Below are 21,075 nucleotides of genomic sequence, written 5' to 3' on the forward strand. Positions count from 1 at the left end.
CTTTCATTTTTTATGAATAGGTGACCATATTTGTTTATTATGAATATCCTTGGGTATTGACAGTAAATGTTTTAGCAACTTATAGAGTAAATCGATTTCAGTAAAAAAAGAGAACAAATAAAAAGTTGCTATCAAATTTCACTTAGTAGGACTATATTATGAAGAATGCTGTGTTGTGCACTGTCACTTCAGTTCAACTGAAAATATATTTGATTGAAATGGCAGAACATTGTACAGTGACAACCTCTTATGTAATGAATTTTATTTATTACACTATACTGGTAGGCTTATAACTTGACTTTTCATTACTTGTTTGTGGGAATCTGATACTGTACATCAGTTTAATTTTGCTTAACCAGGTTTCTATCCATATTGCATTTATATAAAAAAAAAAGTCAAGTTTGCATGTACTGAAATGATTTAACATGGTCTTGAATTAGTTTATAAAGCAAACATTTTCTTACTTCAGAACACATTATTCCCATCAAACTCAACTGCAAAAAAAAAACCATTTGATTCGCTGATTTTTGAAAGCTAAAGGAGAAATCCACACTGCAAATCACCTTTGGCTGCACACACCAATCTAAATAAATTCTGCAGCAGGGGTTTTCAGTTAGCAAGAAGTAAAGTGGGTATTTTAGAATTAATTTTTTGTTTGTTTTCTTGTCAGAGAATTAAACAAATCATGCTTTTGAAATGCATGCCATACATACTGCTGTAAAAAGAAATCCTATATATGTATTTTGTGAGGAACAAGTCCAAAGAATAAGATTCTTAACTGATTAAATAACAAAGCTCTAAGGAAATATTTTGAAAATATTTATTTTTCATTGATTAACAAGCTACTCATCTCTATCTATCTATCTATCTATCTATCTATCTATCTATCTATCTATCTATCTATCTATCTATCTATCTATCTATCTATCTATCTATCTATCTATTTTTATATAACAGGTGATTAGTAATTAGTGATTTGTGTGATATTGTTGTAGTCGTTTATATTCTTTCCATATCTTGCCACTGTATACAATTTAAAAAGGTGTTCTTTGAACTCCAAGTTTTATAAGAGAGTTCTACTTTGAATCTTTTTTTCTTAAAGAGAAACTCTCTGTTGTAGGGTTTCACTGATTATCAGCGATAAATCAATGAGATTTACTAAAACGATACCTCAAAAGAACAAACTGAGTAACCCTCAGCCTGAGTTTGGAAATTTGGTTCAAGGATTAAAAACCTGACATATTCTATGACTGTATAAATATTAGAAGTGTGTCAAGTCAGTCAACACAGAGAGTGACAAAGCAAAGTCAGCAGAATTTTCTCTGTTACAGAATAAGATGCGTTTACTATGTCTGTGCCTGTGTAGGTTTTTTTTACTCTCGTGTCTGAACGCGCACCACATTTTTATTGAGTCACCGAAAAATACTAATACTTATAACAGCACAGATTTATTCTGTTTGCATTTAATTACCACACTAGCAACAGCAATATTTCCTCAGATCGTTCAGATACTGATAGCGGATTACAAACTCGCAGTACAACTCTGGGTGGGTTGGACTGTGATTTATGACTGACACTGGCAGTCACTGGCACTCCGAATTTAGGTATGCTGACGCCTACTCTGAGTTGCTCGGTTTAATTGACTTTATTTCAAAAGCATGTTTTATATTATGTTATTTGGTTAGTCAGTCATGCCCCAGTTTCATGTCATGACATTTGCTGCTACGAAGAGAACGCTCCAGATGGTATTTCAGACAATAGCCATTTCATGTTTTTCTATCTTGCTCTCACACTCTCACACTATTGTTGTTTGATCAACTGACAGAAACATGATTTGACATGAATCTTTCTTGCTGAATATGTCTGTCTCTTGGGTTTTATGTGAGATATGAGTGACCAAACCAGCTGAGATTCATTTAGCTGTCAGTAAATCCTAATTATGATTAATTTACCACTTTAATACATGCCTGAGTCTGAAAGTTCAATGCTATTTATGGTTCTAGATAAATGAATGTTGTTCATTATTGGTTTCAAAGATTTCTTTATGATAAAATTCTTATTAAAAATATATTAATTATACCAGAATTAAAATACAATTAAAAATAATAATACATAATTATAATTTAAAACTAGAAATAATCACTGAACAAAATAGAAAATTAATTTTAATAGTACAAGGTAATTTGTTTCATTTCTTAAAAGTAATATTCTGCATATTTGTGCAACTTAAGTTTAGTGTGAAAAATGTTGGGTAAGAGGAAGAGCGTGAGCACTGTGTGCTAATATTTCACATTTAGAGCTTGATTTATAATGTTGTTTGTCTTATAAAGTACATTCCTGGATCTTTAAAAAAAAAACAAAAAAAAAAAAAAACACAAAATTTGTAGGCTGTCCATACAACTGAAATCATTAAAACAAAAAATAATTATAGAGGTTAAATAAACATGTCTATAAAAACGCAAGAACCGAAAAGAAATACATTAAGTTAGGGAAAGTATGTGTGTGTAATATATATATATATATATATATATATATATATATATATATATATATATATATATAAATAAATAAATAAAATTAGGGGGTTTTTTTTGTTGTTCTTTTTAGACTAATTTGTAAACCTTAGTAAAACCTTATAATCCCACTGGCTATGGTTTACAAATGAGGGTGTGTTCAACTGGACTTCATAAAAGTGCAATTAATGTGTGTATGAGTGTGTTTGTGTTCTGGTTCCTTAGCGCTGCAGTGTAATCAGATCAGCCATAAAGGCTTCTCAAGCTCTTTAAGCTGGCACCCTGAGAATCTCCACTAAAAACCCATTTCTCACTCTGGCTGTGAAGGAGAAAGGGCAAAAAGGGAACAGAGAGTTTGAGATCGGCCACTCAAGTCCCATAATCCATCATGCTCAGTCACTGGGCAAGAGGTTAGGAAGGAGGTTGTGTTAAATAAATGGCATGCCTTTGCCCTCACCTGCCCCAAGAGATACCAAGCCTGACACCTGTGTGTGTGTGTGTGTGTGTGTGTGTGTGTGTGTGTGTGTGTGTGTGTGTGTGTGTGTGTGTGTGTGTATACATATGTGTTGAGGTAAAGACAGGAAAAAGAATGTGAAGTGTTGTGATGTGATGTATGGAAGGTCATGCTAATAAGGGAGGAGAAATGTTAAATTCTTCACTTCTCTCTGTGTTTAGGACTATCTGCAGGGAGACGGCACTAAAGCTCTTACGAAACTTGGCTGGAAGCCACGCGTGACCTTCGAGGTGAGAACTTGAACCAGTTCAGTACAATTTTCCACATTTAAGAAAGCGATGATTTTGACGGTGTGCGCATGTGTAATGTTGTTCAACAGGAGCTTGTTAAAGAGATGGTGGATGCAGATATTGCGCTCATGAAAAGCAACCCAAATGCATAAGCCCGCAGGCTAACAGCACATCTACATACCATGGACCTGTGTGTGTGACCAAGAAAGAGCGCGCTTTACTCTGTAGAGGTTTTTTTGTTGTTTGTTTTTTTCCCCAGGCACTATGTCCTGTCTGAAATTCTTCTGGATATAGAAGGAAAAGTCCTGCATTTGGCATTTCACATTTCTTTTATAATGTCATATGTCTAATCATGAGCATGTGTGGGGGCTCTTAGCTTTTTATTATTATTATTAAAAAAAATATATATATATATATATATATATATATATATATATATATATATATATATATATATATATATATATATATAGCCTTTAAGTGTCATCATTGTGGTAAGGGTATTGGGATATACTGAGTAGTTGTAGTTTTATAACAGTTTACAGCAGGACTATTTTCTAGATAAATGTTGATTAATTTCTGAAAAAGGATTTCTAAAGGTTTAATATAAGCTGGAATCTGTCTTTAAAATATGTTTAAATGATTTTTAATGTTAGCTTTATCATGCTATCTTTAATATTTAATAGTTTGTTTTGTTTTTTTAATGAAATTTGCATATTTAATTATTTTTTCTTTGATTTTGTTCATTAAAAGGGGATTCAAATTCTATTCAGATTTGGCGTCTTATCAATTATCTGGTTTGTGTTTAACTGTCATTATTAAAATCAATATTGTTGTAGTCAGCAGTTGTAAAATGCAGGTCACTGGTGAAAATTTTAATAATTCTGTTCCAGTATAAATATATATTTTTAAAATAAATACCCTATATGAACAAAAGTATAAGGACACCTGACCATGTCCATATTTGGTTCTTCCTAAAATGTTGCCACAACGTTGGAAGCACACAATTGTGTAGGATGCCTTTGAACACTGTAGCTTGAAGAGGCCCAAACATGTTCTAGCATGACAACATCCCTGTACACAAAGTAAGGTCCATGGAGAAATGGTTTGCTAAGGCTGAGTGGACAAACTCAAATGTCCTGCAAAGATCTCTGACCTCAACCCCATTTGACACCTGGGATTTGGGATTTTTGTTAACACTAACTCCACTCCGGTCCTCCTCGCCTGACCTCACTGCTTGATGTCACTAATGCACTTGTGGGTGAATGAGCACTAAAATCTAACAGAAAGCCTTCCCAGAAAAGTTGAACTTTGATATGGGAGGTTCGACAAAAATATATGGGTATGGTCAGATGTCTACATAATTTTGGCTTTACTCTATATATAAAAATTTTCTACTACATCTAAGTAGAGTGGCATGGTGTCTCAATGATTCAGGGAAAACCTTAGTAGATAGAATAGTTCAAATACATTGCCCTTGGTACGATTTCTTCCTGTTTTAGGAGGGACTGGCATCCCATTCAGTGTGTTCCCACTTACACCTAGTGTTCTCAGGATAAGATCCATGACCAGGATAAAGCATTTACTGAAAATAAGTGTCCCTGCATTCACACAAATGAATGGCAAGTTGCTTGTTTGTAGCTTTTTTATTTTTGTTTTAGTTCAGATAAGCAATATGTTAATAGTCAATTTGCACATCTTAAAGCACATGTTTACAATATTTCTCCTATTTCAATTCTCATTTGAAAGTAACTGGTTTTTGGTGGTAAAGAGCTTTGTTAACAAATAAGCCATATAGCTTATTGTGTACTTCACCAGAGTCACCACCACATACCTATTAATCAATATATATTTTTTCAAACGTATTAAACATTTAACTAAAACTCATCGATGTGAAAAATTGGTTCTTTGGTCTGGGCACAAGAGCGGAAGTTAACTTTACTACCTCTGCTTCCTCCTTAGAGCTTTGTTTGTTTGTTTTTTATTTGTTTGTTTTTATTTTCTATTTTTTTATTTATTTAATTTGTTTATCATGATAATGATAACACGCCGGTAACATACAGGGCAATATGAAACCACGGTTATACGATTGTCTTCCGTTTCCAGTCCAGCAGTCCATAAGAGCTAATTATAGTTAAGTATTAAGGTTTTGAAAGCGGAATTAAAAGCGTGCCTCGTGTTTAGCCAGTAGAATTATTCTAACCAATCAAATAGATTTGTCGGGTTATATCTAATTTGCATAAAGTAGGAGCCGAACCCGGATTGTAGATGTGGGTGTTGCAGACGGGTGTATGATATATTACATGGTGCACAAAAAAAAAGGATTTATATACTTTTTTTTTTGTTTTTTTGTTTTGCTTTTAAATCGGGTCAGTGGAGAGATCTCAACAAACTCAAGAATAAAAAAACATTCATTTAAAAATAAACCAAGTCTGATACGAAACGTTTTCTAACTAATTATGCTACTGATCTAGTTAAAATATTTGTATTTATGAAAGGTATGTAGATATTTTGGATGGCAGAATGACACCACTTCAGACATGTATTTATATGCAAATTATGCTTTTTTTTATTATTATTATTTGCTTTTTTTTTTGCAGTTTTTAATTACTTTCCCAGTGGTACTTAATAAGCAAACTGGGGAAATAATCTGCAAATATTTCAGCTTTCAAATATGAATTATTTCAGTCCGAAGAGTAATTATTATTATAATTATTATTATTATTATTATTATTATTATTATTATTATTATTTGTTGTTGCTACTAATTGTATTTTATGTGTACACGCCTTTGATAGAAAGAAATGATTTTGGACTATTTAAAAAAAATTAATAATATATATATATATATATATATATATATATATATATATATATATATATATATATATATATATATATATATATATATATATATTAATATTGTTATTTAATCCCCAAACCTACCTTCTGTGTCCTTCAATTTTCACATCTGTCCTGCACCCCTTCGCCTTGCTTCTATGAAATCTCCACTCTTGGCCACAACATATACGTTTTGCGTGACAGAAAAGAACTATAGGCCTGTGGCAACGTGGAAACAATTTGCCAAATGTTAATAGTTCTTTAAGATTAGGTCCAAAATGGAAGTCTGAAGGTTTTGGATTGGTAATGTTCCTGAAGGGGTTCTCTGATATACATCAGTCTGTTGTGGGGTTCTGCTTAAAATTTATAGGGACATTGAACCTTTTTTGCCCAGTTTTCCTCGTGGCTATTTTAGAAACGGTGCATTTAGGGCTGAGGGCGTCAAACCGTGGCTCGCGCCAGTGGGTTACCGGAGGGTCACCGAGCTCTGTCGTTTTTCCCCGCGCGCTCCCCTGCCTTCCTGCTCTCCTGCCTGCCTGCCTGCGAGCACAATCACGCCCTTGTATTCTGAAGGAAATGCGTGTCCGCTTGAGCTACGTCCAAAACCGCACAGTACCGCATTAAATAGTAGTCTGTCAAACGGCTCTGCTTTTAGACGTGTAGAACCTGCGGTTTTAATCTCCTAACGCACGAGTCAAAATGATGTCAAAGTTTTGCCATATAAAGATACAATTGCGTTGCAGCGTCAAAATAATATGCACGTATCCTTAGTAGAGAATAACGGTGCACTGAGTGTAATTGTGTACAAAACTCATGTATTTTTTAATGTTGCACTCAAAACCTGGTGCTCTTTCTGAAGGTACACAATATATAGCCAGAGCAGTGGTTCCCCAAACGATCTGAGAAGCAGAGCCTCAGTTTATTTAGCTACAGTGATGGAAATCACAAAACGCAATTACAAAACTTCTTTTATTTATTATTAAAGGTTTAATAGTCATCTGTGTGTTGACTGATCACGGGAGTAAAATGGTCATTAGCCCAAACCTCAACAACTCAAAAAACAATTCATTCTAAATAGTCTAGGTTCAACTTGAATGTGCCATTCAAGTGTTATGTCAGTCGAAAACCCAGGAATTAAAAACGGGCCAAATATAATTTTACGCACTGAAATAAGCAGCAGATATTTTTTGTGCATTAAAAAAACAGTCTTAAAAGGAACATGCTTTAAAGTTAAAGCTTGCCAAATGTCGGAAAACCCGTACCTTAGAGAACCAACCACAATTTTTTTTTACCAACCTGGGAGCCATAACGGTAACCTAAAGCCCTCAATATTCCAAAAAACCTAAACAGGAAAAACATACCTCTGTGGTATATATTCATCCCGCTGTTTAAAATATAAGCAAATTTTGGATATATCTCTATAAATAGCAGTGGACTATGCTATTTATGGAGAAATATCCAACATTAGCAGTTTAAATATGAGGATCTCCCTTTTCTGAATGCAACTAATCCAGCATTAATTTATATTTGCAATATTATTCGCATAGAGTATTTGCCTAGTTTAATTTGACTTCATGTGATAACGAAAGAACCTTTAAAAAAAAAGCTCATCTCACCAAATTTCATAGTGAAAACTACTGTAATTTGTGAATGTTCTTTATTTTGACCTAAGGGGGTTCAACCTTTGCATTCAACTCTGTAATGATAAGTGGGAAACTAATAGCATGTTTTCTAAACGGTGAATCTCTCATGAGACTCGCAATCCCAAGTTTTTGAAAGAGGCATTGCGCATAACCTTTTTTTTAAATTGGAGTTTGAGTCTCTTGCATTAGAGGAGCAGGAGTTTATGGGCTTTTGACGGCACATCGAGTCTGTAAGGTTCCTTTTATGCAAACGATTTAAACATATAGAGGCGAATGTAGGCCTGATTAAAAGCAGACGGCAAAAACCTGCCCAATTCCAATGTGTTCATACACACGCACACACACACACACACACACACACACACACACACACACACACACACACACACACACACACACACACACACACAGGTGCAAAGGGGCCACAAAGCAGACCATATTCTGGGGGTCTGTATGGCTACTTGTGTGTCAGTTCTGGAGTTTGGACAGCTGACAGTGAATTTTAGTTCTTATAAAACCAAGTTAGGAGGGTTAGTTAAGACAAACCGCCAGACATAGTTAAGAAATATTATCCTAAATATGGCAAACTCTGTCTTGCCATCTGTACACCCACTCATGCTCAATGTCCAACCAACTTCTAAGATTTAACGCGCAAAACAGAAAGAAACCAAAATAATTCAATTCATGCTGCCAATAAAATACAAATAATTTTAGGTGCGAAAACGAAAAACTGTAAATTATTACAGAGTAAAATTAAAACGACATAATGAAACCAAATAAAAAGAACAGTGAAATGAGAGTCAAAAGTCGCATTAATTGTTTTGTTCAATGATTTGTTGGTTTGTTTGTTGGCTTTTTTTGTTTTTTTTTTAGCGCCAAACGGATTATTCAGAATGAAATGTTTTTCGCCATTATCATGCCAGATTGTCTCAGACCGACTCTCCGGTTGTGTTTGAGTTTGGTTAAAGAAAGATTTCATGTTAATTAAGCTCTTAATTAAGTCCAAACTAATCAATAATAATATACACACTAGATGCTGGTCTTAGAGTAAAAAAGCCTCTGCAGGTATTTTATGTGATGAGGGCAGCTATCATTTTTTTTTTTCTATAATAACTTAAAACTTTGTCCTTTTTCCCGCACTGGTTTACTGAGTTTAGGTTTTGACTTTTGAATCTGATCGCGTATTTTTAATATATGAGAGTGAAAACATTACATGCTTTCCTAGTCTATCTATCTATCTATCTATCTATCTATCTATCTATCTATCTATCTATCTATCTATCTATCTATCTATCTATCTATCTATCTATCTATCTATCTATATGCACAAGATAGATATGTGCTAATGCAGGCCTCATTGTTGTTAGTTTAAAAAAAAAAAAAAAGCAGCTTTTGAATCGAAATTCATAAATAAACCGATATTTCATTTTTACCCACGACGACTGTTAAAAGCACCCTCATATGCATTTTCAAATGCAGTCGTGCAACTAAAAAAAAGTGTGTTTGGGTAAAATAGCCTAATATTCCTTTTTACATAAGCTATTAGATATAAACGATATAACCGATCTGCAGTCTTCAGCTCGCACACGGCGGTAGTGTCCCACGGCCTCTTTAACAGTTCAGCCTACTAAAATAATAATAATAATAATAATAATAATAATAATAATAATAATAATAATAATAATAATAATAATAATAAAATAAACAACGGTTGTGTCCCAAAAGTATTTATAATTGAATGAATTTACTCCAATGTCTTAAAATCCTATAACTAAATTATGATACTGTAAGGTCATTGAACATGTAACATTAATCATGAATTAAAGGCAAGTGGACACACACACACACACACACACACACACACACACACACACACACACACACACGTATATATATATATATATATATATATATATATATATATATATATATATATATATATATATATATATATATATATATATATATATATGTATATAATGTATATTTATGTTCACTATATATATACACGCGTGTGTGTGTGTGTGTGTGTGTGTGTGTGTGTGTGTGTGTGTGTGTGTGTGTGTGTGTGTGTTATTAATTATCTAATCTAGTAATGGAGATACAAAATGTATGTAATTTAACATTATTGTTAGTGCGGGTTTTTTTTTTTTTTGGCTACTTGAAATTTTATTTCAATATAAACGTTTTATATTCTAAACTTGCAAACAGATGAATGCTTCATTGTCATTGTCTATAAATTATTTCGATGTAATTAAAAACTATGACTCGTCGTTAGCTTGCATTGATGATTCCTGCGTTTTGCTGAGTGAGCATGTGCCTGAAGAGTGTTTGGCAGTTGAACTACCGGAGGGCCCTTTGCGCGGTGTCGTGTTCCTCTCGCGCTTAACGAAGGCCTACAGCCGACCAACCCATCACAACAAAGACTCTTCCCACTGCTGCGAGCCTCATCACTGCCCTCGCGCTCACCTGCAATGCATTTTATATTTCTATCTGTGCGAACACGTGAAACCACAGCGAATAAATAAAGCAATAAAAAATAACTTGTTAAATCAACGTTCCTATCCAGTGTCCGTTTTGCCCCAATGCAGCTCAGCTCTAAACCTGGTGGGCTATTACACAACTCCACAGCAGCATCCAAACATGCACGCGCGCACTCGAGCAGAAAACGCGCACGAGGCCGTGTTTATAAGCCCCAGTGCTGCTTAAAGTGTCCGCTGAGTTTTTATTTCCAAAAGGCCTAAACGGAATTGCATTCGCTATTTATGTTGTCCAATTACATGTGCTTAGCATGTAATCGCAGCCTACTTTTACATGTCACGGTTTGTTTAAAGTCTGTTAAATAACACAAAAATGAAGTTCAGATGTGACCACAGGGCGCAGAGCATCTGGGAGCTGCGTTGGGCATGATGCTTTAAATAGACCCCGCCTAAACGCACTCATCTGATTGTGCTAATTACATTCAGTCCCCACATAAGAACAACGCGGTGGATTGGTGATTCAGCAGCAATTTTGTGGGATTAGCTTCAAATTTTAGGTTTGCACACGTGCTTAGTTTAACCCGGGGTACCCCGAGTCTAAACAAGTCTGTCCATTACTTTTACTTACATTACATCTACTTTATTAATGGGGGTTTGATTAGTCTGGGTAATTTATTAAATAAATAGAAAATTGCAATGCAAAAAAATGCTAATAAATGCATAAGTAATAGAAAACGAACTGTTCTAGTGAGATATTAATGTTGCTAATGGAATTTAGAATGCTATTATTATTATTATTATTATTATTATTATTATTATTATTATTATTATGGTGATAGTGGTGACGTTATTTGTAGTAATAAAAAAAAGGCCCGAGTAATATAAACGTGTCGCCTCAAATATAATAAAAATGATAATAATGATGATGATAATAATAATAAGTATTATTAATATTATTACTTTTATCATTATTATTATTAATAGTATTAATATTAATATTAATTATCATCATCATTATTAGTAGTAGTATTAGTATTAATGTTATTATTACTATTATTATAAACTAACCATCTAGATATATTCGGGTGCCATGACTTTATGAGAAATAATAATTAATTAAGGATTAACAATTCTCTTTCTTTTATATATTGTCTGATGGTGAGATTGACAGCAAGCCTGAAACTTGAGATTTGTAAATAGTGTAAAACATGATCCATGCACAATACAACCTTTTCGGCGAGTTACTGCAGGTTGTGGGAAAAACCAAAGCCGATAAATCACTCGATTGTTTTACTTAGACAGGAGAGGAATTTATTTAACAAATAATATATTTTTGAGTATTTTTTTAAAAATCGCAGATTTTGTACACAGTTAGCTTTCGTTTTGTATAATATAAATAAGGTTAACATTTGCTTGAAAGTTGGTCCATCTAATTCTTAAAGAAATAAATTAATCTAGTGATAAAAAGTCCTACTGAAGCGATTCCGGTAAAACCGAAATCTTACTCGATTTTTCAGGCCTTTTAGTCCGAAGTGCTTCAGCCTCCTGTACTCACCGTCTTTGGCTCATAGCTCTGCATTAAATTATTTAAACTGGGCTTGAATGCGAGTCTGTGCGCCAAATGAAGTGTGCATTTTGGCTCGTGTGATATTTGGTCAGAATTTGCTACAGTCGTAGACGAAAGTTCCCGAGGCCCGATACAGTGGCTGACTGCCAGAGAAAGGTGTCTGACAGCCTCCGTCGCTTCCGGCCGCGGGGGAGCAGTTGAGCGTGAGCCGCTGTGCCTCGAAAGCCGCGTGAAAGCTTGATTGTTGTGATCCATAGTTCGCTCCGAGTTGCGCCATTTCTGCGCTCTGATTGAGGTACCACGGCGCGAGACGACTCTGTTGCACGTGCTGGCTCTCTTGGCTCGAGCTCAGGGTCGCGTGTGAGGCGACGGCTGCGCTTGTTGCGCTTGTGTAATCCGGTAAAGCTTCGTTCCCGTGCCCGCGCTCACCAACATACATGTCGCACTGATATACGGCCGCCTGGCCGCAGGGAGGACTGTAGTGCGCCGGCTGCGTGGGGGGCGAGTAACCAAGAGGCACAGAGTTCGGTAAAGCAGCGCGCGACACCGGCAACTCGGCAGCCTGCGGCGGTGACCCACGGAGCCCCGCGATGATGTTATCCATGCTAAAGGCCTGTTGTGCCGTTTGCGTCTGTGGGTTCCCGTCACACGCGGTCACACTGCCGTTGTCCGGGCTTTCGGTTTTGGTCACGGACGCGATGCCTGGAGTGCCAGAGCGCGGAGGCGTACAGGCGCCTTTCTCAGTCTTTATGTCCCGAAGTTTGACCGGCTGCTGAGCTTCGCGAGCCTGGGCCCGGGCCTCCTTGCCTTGCAGCTCGCGCTCCTCTCTTTCTTTTAGCGCGTCCTTTTTCTTGAAGCGGCGCCGCCGACGCAGGAAGCTGCCGTTCTCGAACATGTTGTAAGAGTCTGGGTCGAGAGTCCAGTAGCTGCCCTTTCCCGGCTTCTTGTCATCGCGCGGCACCTTGACGAAGCATTCGTTGAGCGACAGGTTGTGGCGAATGCTGTTCTGCCATCCTTGCTTATTCTCCCGATAAAACGGGAAGCGCTCCATGATGAACTGGTAGATCCCATTCAGCGTGACCCTTTTATCCGACGAATTTTGAATGGCCATCGTTATGAGTGCGATGTAGCTGTATGGAGGCTTGACCATCTCCTTGGGCTGTTGAGTGGCCGCGTAGGGGCCATAGGCACGAGCCATGCCACCGGGGTACTGCTCGTGCGCAGCGTGTGAGTACATGCTCATCGGCGCTGTGATGCCAGTATAGCCAGCTCCGTTGGCAGTCCGGTAGTACCCCTGCTCGCCCGCGATATAAGGTACAACACCCAGAGAACTGGGGCTGGACGCTGGGTAGCGAGCGTGCATTGTACCCCCTCACTTCACGGTTCTAGGGCGCAAAAAAACTTTGCCCGCTCCTCTCCGTGTCGCCTTCTAGTTTTTACTCAAATCATCCAAAAGTTCAATGTCGACTCTTGTTGTTTGGTTTTGCTGTTTCTAAAACCTGTAGTTAGGGAACTAATCTGCGCGGTGATTGTCAGTCGTGCGTTGCGTTAAAAAAAAAACCCGTGCACCAGTCATTGAAAACAGACAAAACTTGTGAACTTCCCGCACTTTCCGTCACTTCAGAGAAACCTTTTGGACCGAAAACATAATTCGAGCTTTTTGGCTGTGTCAGTGCTCCTCCCAGAGAGCAGCCCGTGTCCAATGGGCGTTCAGAGCTGTTTATGGATTTGCAGGATCGTAGCACTTTTCACCCAGTCCATGGAGGCAGGATTCTTAATTAAGTTTGAAGGCGTGCATACACCAAAACAGATCATGCGCGCGCACGTGTTGTGCTGGGTACAGTTAAGGGAACATTACACTTTTAGATTGAAACTGAATAATTGAACATTTTTGAAAATGATTTTAAGTGAGTATTCATGCGTTCAGAAACTCATCCCAGTTTACCTGATCAGAAAGACAAAATGAAGATTGAAGACAGAAGTTGGCAGTGTGAAGGGGCACAACAATCCATGGGACTTCACACATTTGGATAATCTTATCTGCACCTGCACAAAAACTGTAGTTATTATCACATTCAAGACTCGTAAACTGTATACCCATTGTAAATATATTTTTACTAGTTTTGGTACATTTTATTGTATAGCTGTTGCACTGAAATTAGACACCACCGCCTGGTGTGTGCCAGAGGAGGATGGATTTCTTCTCAAAGATTATGCAGGATCATAACGTTTTGGTTGTTATTTTGTTTGATTGTACATACCTATTGTGTTTATTTAAACATTATTTGAAGGAAACTTTCAATTAATCTTCTCAGACACCGTTGGTCTACTGGCCACACTTTTAGCCTCATGGATTTATTGGAGCATGAACAAGGGATTTATGCACTTAATGATGTATTTGCGTGTAGTTTTAGAGTGATGTAAATATTTAAGTCCCAGTGTGGGTGGTGGATAATTTGTCGGGCATCACTGGAAACTAATAATTTCTAATATTAAATCCACAATTGTATTTAATCTAGTAGCGAGCAGAGTCTTAATATCTATTTCTGATAGTACTGATCTGATACTATAGTACTAATCCTGAACATTTATTTAATGCTAGTTTTTCATTTTTTTGCCACTGAGTGAATAAAACTGCATTTGATTTTATTGAACAATAAATTGATTAGTCAGGTCCGCTCTGTCATTGGCTGCCCCCTCGTGGAATATATAAATATTAATATAAGCATCAGAGAACAATAACATTGTGGGTTAAAAAAAAGAGAGAGCTGTTTATGCATTTTAAACCAAATGCATTTTATTCGTTTATTCAAAATGTTATTTATAATTCACTGCCATAGCAAGCGTTCAAATCTGGCAGTGATATCCGGACAATTGCCTGCCAGAAACTCCCAATTTGTTTTAAAACCATTAACCAAATGCAGTTAATATCAATTTTAAGGTCTAAATGAACGATTTCTTTTTTTAATAATACGAATGTTTGTGTCTTTTATTAAGAATGTGTGTAGTCAACAGAATCTGTATTATAGGTTAGTATTTCTTGACGTTTATAACAATAACAAAGTTTAATCAAATAAGCAAAACATGTGATGTTAATTTCTCGGATGGATATAGTGTAAGTAAAGGATATGAAGAATGTGAGTATTGGTTTAAAAGAGGAACGGCTTTTGTGATCGTGTCTGTAGTTTCCTGTAGAACGCTGGAGCAAGCTTCTTATTTCTTCTTAATTTTAGTGTAGGTTTGATGGCAGTACATTTCTATTTCATTTCATATTTTTTCGATTTCAGTTCAGTTTTCAGTTCAATTATATATATATATATATATATATATATATATATATATATATATATATATATATATATATAAAATAAATGATCTATATAACACATAGCATGATTCTTTTTTTTTTTTTTTTTTTTTTTGCATCTACTAATTGTTTTTATTAAAAACCTAAAATGCTAATGATGTGGTAGTAAATGTATAATCCCACTGTTCTTTAACTGCAAACAACTCTTTTTTAAAGAACTATTATTTCATTATTTTTATTTTGACTCCGCTGTTTTTTTCTATATATTTCCCTCCGAAATAAACTTCCCTACCTAAGTCTAAAAGTTTGATATTAACAATATAATATAATATAATATAATATAATATAAGAAAAGAAAAGAAAAGAAAAGAAAAGAAAAGAAAAGAAAAGAAAAGACAAAGAACTATTGATTAGAAGAAGAAGAAGAAGACGACGACTATCTTTGTCATGTATTGTTGTTTCCTTTTCTTTCATTGACTGACAAAATAACAAATAATTAGTTGTAAACATAAATATCTAATTATACAGTATGTGTTTCTTATATTTGGCCATGTCTGTATTTTGTAATCTCATTCACCTCATTAACAAAATCACAAAATATTAACCAAATTCCTGAGTGCTCTTTGAAGGGGAAAAGGTGCTGTTAATCTGTAAAACTTTCTCATATCAACATTTTTACTGGATTGTTTTACATGTACTAAGCTATTTTTTAGCGCTACTACCATATTCTCTTAATACATCTTTAAGTCAGGATTGACAGTGGTGGTTTCTTTAACAGTTTTCCTAAATAAACAAAATAAATATGAAAACAGAACTAATAAAAAGAACCTACATTTTGACTCATTTTATATATTCATTCTTTTTTGGCTGAATATGACCATATAATCTTGTTTTCAGCTTGCAATATGATCGGCTAGACAACTAGCCCAGAAAGATCCTGCAGTCAGCTTCTATATTTAGCATGCATTGGCTGCCAGCGTCAGATAGATTTAGACAGAGGTTTCCAGCTCCAAATATGTAGGTATGCTCTCAACAGCAGGAGTTAAAAACACTGATCTAAGTTCAGGTGTTTGAGGAGCTGAAGAGAAGGCTGCTCTGTCTTGCAGGAGAAACTCCAGCTGTGATCTACTACTGATCTACTACAGCTGTGATACTTGGATCTGTATGTGATTTGTATCTAATATAACTGCCAGTTGTAACTAATTAAATATTAAACAATAACTGGTTAAAATATTTACCTCAAATTATTTTCTTAGATATAAAAAAACGTTGTGAAATACTCACAGAATTTGTTAAAACCGAACAATAATAATACAAATGTGTGACCGGAACACTGCTGCTCCTTCTTTAAATTTTGATGAGTTACTATTCACATACAATTGATTATTACAGCTATCTGACACAAGGGGGCAGTGTAGTATTGCGAAAAGTCCAGGCTCCATCCCAAATGCTCTGCTTGTTCGAGTGTGTACATTAAGCTTTAAGTTTTATGTATATTCTATGCTGCTCAGTTTATTGGATTATATTGCATTGATTTATTCCACTTATGGTTGATTATTTGCGATTTATCACCATTAACTCTTAAAAAAAAAAAAACATTCTTCCACAAATTTTCGTACAATTAATGTTTTTTAGATGAATTAATGCCTTCCAGTTTGCACAAATGTAGAGTTTAGAAAACAGCTTTTTCTAAAAGTGGATAGGCCTAAATTGAGTATTGAGTATTGTCAAACTTCAGTACAAAATCAACATTTTATAAGAAAGTTTCCATTTCTATAGATCTTTTTCTTTTGTTAAATATTTTCTTATCTTAGAACATTATATAACCACTTCCATTTCTATGCCACTTTTCCCTCACATTATCACTTTATAACCAAAAGCAACCTGAAAATGTATTTGTATTTTTTTTATCTTGATTCCAATTTCTTTTTTTCTGTTCATCTACCCATCCATCCATTTATCTACAACATTGTTCTCCTGTTTCACTTGGCAAAAATCCTTACAAGTTCATTTATGTCTGAAGTATTTGTAATCGATTTCTCATAGGCCAAGATCACACAATTCCTCTTGCTTTTATGTAACCTGGTGCGATGATAGTGAATGAGAATTTCTTGCCAGTGTGGAGAAGGAACTCTAACATGATGTTGAAGACACACCTATTCCAAGGCCTGTTACATAAAATGTATGCATCTAAGGAAAAGCTTCCTTATACTCCTGCAGATATTTACACAGTGGACATGATCGATTCCAGAAGCGGTATACATTACCGATAGCACGCTTTGGATAATTAGCTAATATTGGGTTGGAGGGTCGTTATTGAAATCGCCAACCACCTGAAGTGGGGCTGAAACAGCCAGGAGATCGGTTTGCTTTGGAGCATTTGTTGAGGACTGATTAGGAGCAGGGTTTGTGAAGGGGAAAAGTGAAATTGGCCGTAGCCTTTGATGTGCTAACAGCAGCATCGCTACAAATACATGCAACACTAGGATTGCTTATAGGCTTAAATAGCCACAAGTCACAAACTCTAGGATGTAACGGCAGCTGAATAAAGTGCAATACAATTTTAATGTCGGTTAAATGCACATTCGTTACAATCAAAAACTGAGAATACTAGGCAAACTTGAAAAAAAAAAAAAAAAAAAAAAAAAAAAAAAAAGCTGTATGGAGCTAAAGTGTGTAAACATGTCAAAATAAATGTAGTGTGTGACGTGAGTTGTGAAAAACGATCTATGCTGCAGGGCTCCGGCTTTGGGTATGGTTGTGTTACAGACTGATCATTGTTCATTGGCTGTAGGCTTCTAAGTTATTTTCTTCCATTTGGCTAAAATAATAAAATCATACTTTGATTTGGTGGGCACGACCCAAATGCCCACTGCTTCTGCTGGCCCTGGATACAACCCGTCTAAGATCATTTCTTCCACACGAGTTAATTCATTGATTAACTAATTTAGAATAGCTGACTATGCCCATGCCTTTATGCCTCTTTACTTAAGCTTTACATTTATTTATTTATTATTTAATTTTTTATTTTTTTTTACCTGAAATCTAACTGATCAAAAATGTTTAGTTCAGAACATGAAAAAAAGTTGTCACAGCAGTAGCAAAACTTTGCCCCTAGATGGCAGCAACACCATCTTTTTGTTGTTCTATACGCCTAGATTTACTCTAAAGGCCTTGAAAACTTCACATATTTTAACCTTTGCACCCTTGTAGTTGTACATTTCTAAAGCAAGATATAGCTAAGGATCACAAGCAAGATTCAAACAATAGCCCATGTTTTTTTGCCTTGGCCTGTTACATTTGTAAATATAGCATGTAGTAAAGTCAGACATGGCGGGTCTACTTATGTAATAGCCTTTAATTTCTATACTTTTATCGCTGGTTTTAGGAGATTGCATCATCCTTGTTTTATTATTATTATTATTATTATTATTATTATTATTATTATTATTATTATTGTTGTTGTTGTTGTTGTTGTTGTTATCAAAGCCCCACCTTCAGTACAACAGCTGTAACAGTGACTGTCACTGTTTGTTCTCAAATAATAAATCATTGGTTAGGAGGTCTCAGCTTAGATATTGACCCTGCCCTAAACACTTGTGTCAACTTATAAATAAACAAAACAGCAGATAATATGAACATTACTACAAGCCCAGTGGAAAAGTCAAAGAAGAATAAAAACATTGATAAACTGATTAATTGACTTGAGTGTGTTGAACAAAAAGGCCTTCGGATTTAGTCCATTTAGGTATTTTAAACCAGAGTTTGATTAATTCCTTTACAATACACACGGCTTGATGTCCTGCTGAACACTCGGGTGACCATGTTGCTGCTGCTGCTGCCGATGCTGATAATAGTGATGGGAATAATATCCACTAACAGACGGATGGAGAGATGAGATTCCACTGAAGTTTATCACAAAGTCTTTTCGTTCATCCACAGGCGTGGAATGGGGCTGATAGCAAGATACACCCACTACAAACAGACAAATGTAAAAGTGGACTACTATTAGTATTTTAGAGTATTGTGAGTATCGCTATTAACATTTTGTAAGTCACAATTCAACTGTGTTGTGTTTGTTTAGGTAAACTCACAACCAATAAACACAGTACATCAAAAATCTGAAATATGCACAGGGTTACACATGATGGAAATCTTGAAAATGTCATTATACATGTATAATCAGAAATTGATCATAAAAAAAAAAAAAAAAAAAACAATGGGGAACTTCATGAAAATTTAATTTGTCATGGAAATTCACGTATTTCTTGAATTTGGTTTTAAAATATTTATTATTGGCCTTGGATACAAGGTTCTGTTTGAGAACAAATGGGAGAATTAATAATACTTTTAAGATTAAGATTGTAGGCTAGAAAAAAATACACTTAATTCAGTAATTCAATGTAAAGACACCAATGACATCTGCAGTAGAAAGAGTATTAAGTTGGCCTTTAAAAAAATAGCTTATTCACATATATCAAGAAATTATCATGTTTGGTGTTCTGAAATCTACGACACTTAATACACAGCCCAGTGCTGCATGTTCAGCGTATATGTTTTTTCCTTAATCATGTTGCGTATACTTTAGGATCATGCATTTTATGTATGTTATGTCAAAGAAATAAAAATTTTCTGGATCATATACCTGTCATGTCTGCACCGTGCATGTTGCTCGGCTGCAGATAGGCTTGGTCCATCGAGTAAGATGAAGATAATGCTGATGTATTTTGCTGTTGTGCAGCAGACCCCGGACTGCCAGGGCTAATTAGAGGGCGCTTGAGGTAAGGAGAGGAAGGCCAGTGGTGAGCTGTCCCAGAATACTGCGAATGGCCTTCAGTTGAGCTGCCTATAGGGCAAAAGGTGTCTGAATTACTAGCGTTTGCCCCATAGTTTCCATTTGTCGGTAGTGGACAGTTCTTCATTTGTCCATAGTTGGCAATTTTTAGGGGGTCATATCCGCCACCCGACACAGATCCTGATACCACGTCTACATTGTAGCCGTTAGCGTGACACGTTGAAGACTGCAGGTCAAAGTTTTGGGGTACAATGGCGGAAGTGAACCCAAGGCCATTCATCATGCGGTACATGGGCTTCAGGACTTCACATTTTCTACGAAATCCCCGCGGTCTCCGCCGGAAGGAGCCTTCTTCGAACATGAACTCACTTGCAGGATCTATGGTCCAGTAGTGCCCTTTCCCAGGGCGCCCCAGGCCTTTGGGTAACTTAATGAAACACTCGTTTAAAGACAAATTGTGTCGGACGGAGTTTTTCCATCCCTGGTAGGAGCCTCGGAAAAAAGGGAAGCGCGTCTGCAGGAACTGGTAAATCTCGCTCAGAGTGAGACGCTTAGTCGGTGCGCTCTGGATCGCCATCACAATGAGCGCAATATAAGAGTAGGGTGGCTTTTCAGGACGCCGCAATCCAGAGTTGTTCTTTTTTCCTTTCGCCACACTTCCTTGGCTTTCGGGACCACTCTGAGAGTTTATTAATCCAGTATGCATCCCATCTGTCGCCGAACTTGTCCTCATGGGGCTGATGGACTCTAGAGAGCTCTCAGTTGTCATTCTTATACATTCAGCTCTGAAGCTCAGGTTCAGCAAAATCTATCCAACAGAACACGGAGCAAAGTTCAGTGATGAACAGTAGATTTATTTATTTCAACTGGCCTCATTGAAATCTTAAAATAAGTATGGTCGATCTTTCAAACTGGCGTTCCGAGTCGTCATTTTCGTTTCCTAAAGATTAACAGTCAGAAAAAGCGACGTGCTGAAGAAGTTAAACCGTGCGTCATTGTTGATTCTTTATCATGCCGCTGGATTTTAGTTGCGCTGCGCTGCTGTTCAGTGTTGAGCAGAATGTCCATAATCCTCTTTTGATAAAAGAAATCGATGCCCAAGACCCCCCAACTAAGCAGACCCCGGGAGCTGAGCGCTTACTAACGCTCCAGATTCCCTCCTCCTTCTTCCCCGCCTTCGTCCGG

The 21,075-nt window shown here is 36.2% G+C and overlaps 3 protein-coding genes across 5 annotated transcripts in view; 1 reads left to right on the forward strand and 2 right to left on the reverse strand.

Annotated features, from left to right (window-relative positions):
• Positions 1-4,025, forward strand: part of gmds (GDP-mannose 4,6-dehydratase) — a 72,898-nt gene extending 68,873 nt beyond the window's left edge. For all 3 annotated transcript variants that reach the window (XM_083562144.1, XM_083562145.1, XM_083562146.1), the window contains 2 exons: positions 3,189-3,257; positions 3,347-4,025. In XM_083562144.1, coding sequence (XP_083418270.1) covers positions 3,189-3,257; positions 3,347-3,409 — 132 coding nt within the window. In that variant the 3' untranslated portion in view covers positions 3,410-4,025. The remainder of the gene's footprint in view (positions 1-3,188; positions 3,258-3,346) is intronic.
• A 7,484-nt stretch (positions 4,026-11,509) lies between these two features.
• foxc1b (forkhead box C1b) lies at positions 11,510-15,076 on the reverse strand. The gene has a single exon (XM_083561792.1). It carries the CDS (start codon positions 13,149-13,151, stop codon positions 11,877-11,879), a length of 1,275 nt encoding a protein of 424 aa, XP_083417918.1. The 5' UTR covers positions 13,152-15,076; the 3' UTR covers positions 11,510-11,876.
• A 2,565-nt stretch (positions 15,077-17,641) lies between these two features.
• foxf2b (forkhead box F2b) lies at positions 17,642-21,075 on the reverse strand. The gene is made up of 2 exons (XM_083562147.1): positions 19,741-21,075; positions 17,642-19,070 (listed from the first exon to the last, which is right to left on the reverse strand). The coding sequence occupies exons 1-2, from the start codon at positions 20,657-20,659 to the stop codon at positions 18,874-18,876; spliced, it is 1,116 nt and encodes a 371-aa protein (XP_083418273.1). The 5' UTR covers positions 20,660-21,075; the 3' UTR covers positions 17,642-18,873.

Source organism: Silurus aristotelis (assembly GCF_946808225.1).
Source record: "Silurus aristotelis genome assembly, chromosome: 15".
Classification (NCBI taxonomy): Eukaryota; Metazoa; Chordata; class Actinopteri; order Siluriformes; family Siluridae; genus Silurus; species Silurus aristotelis.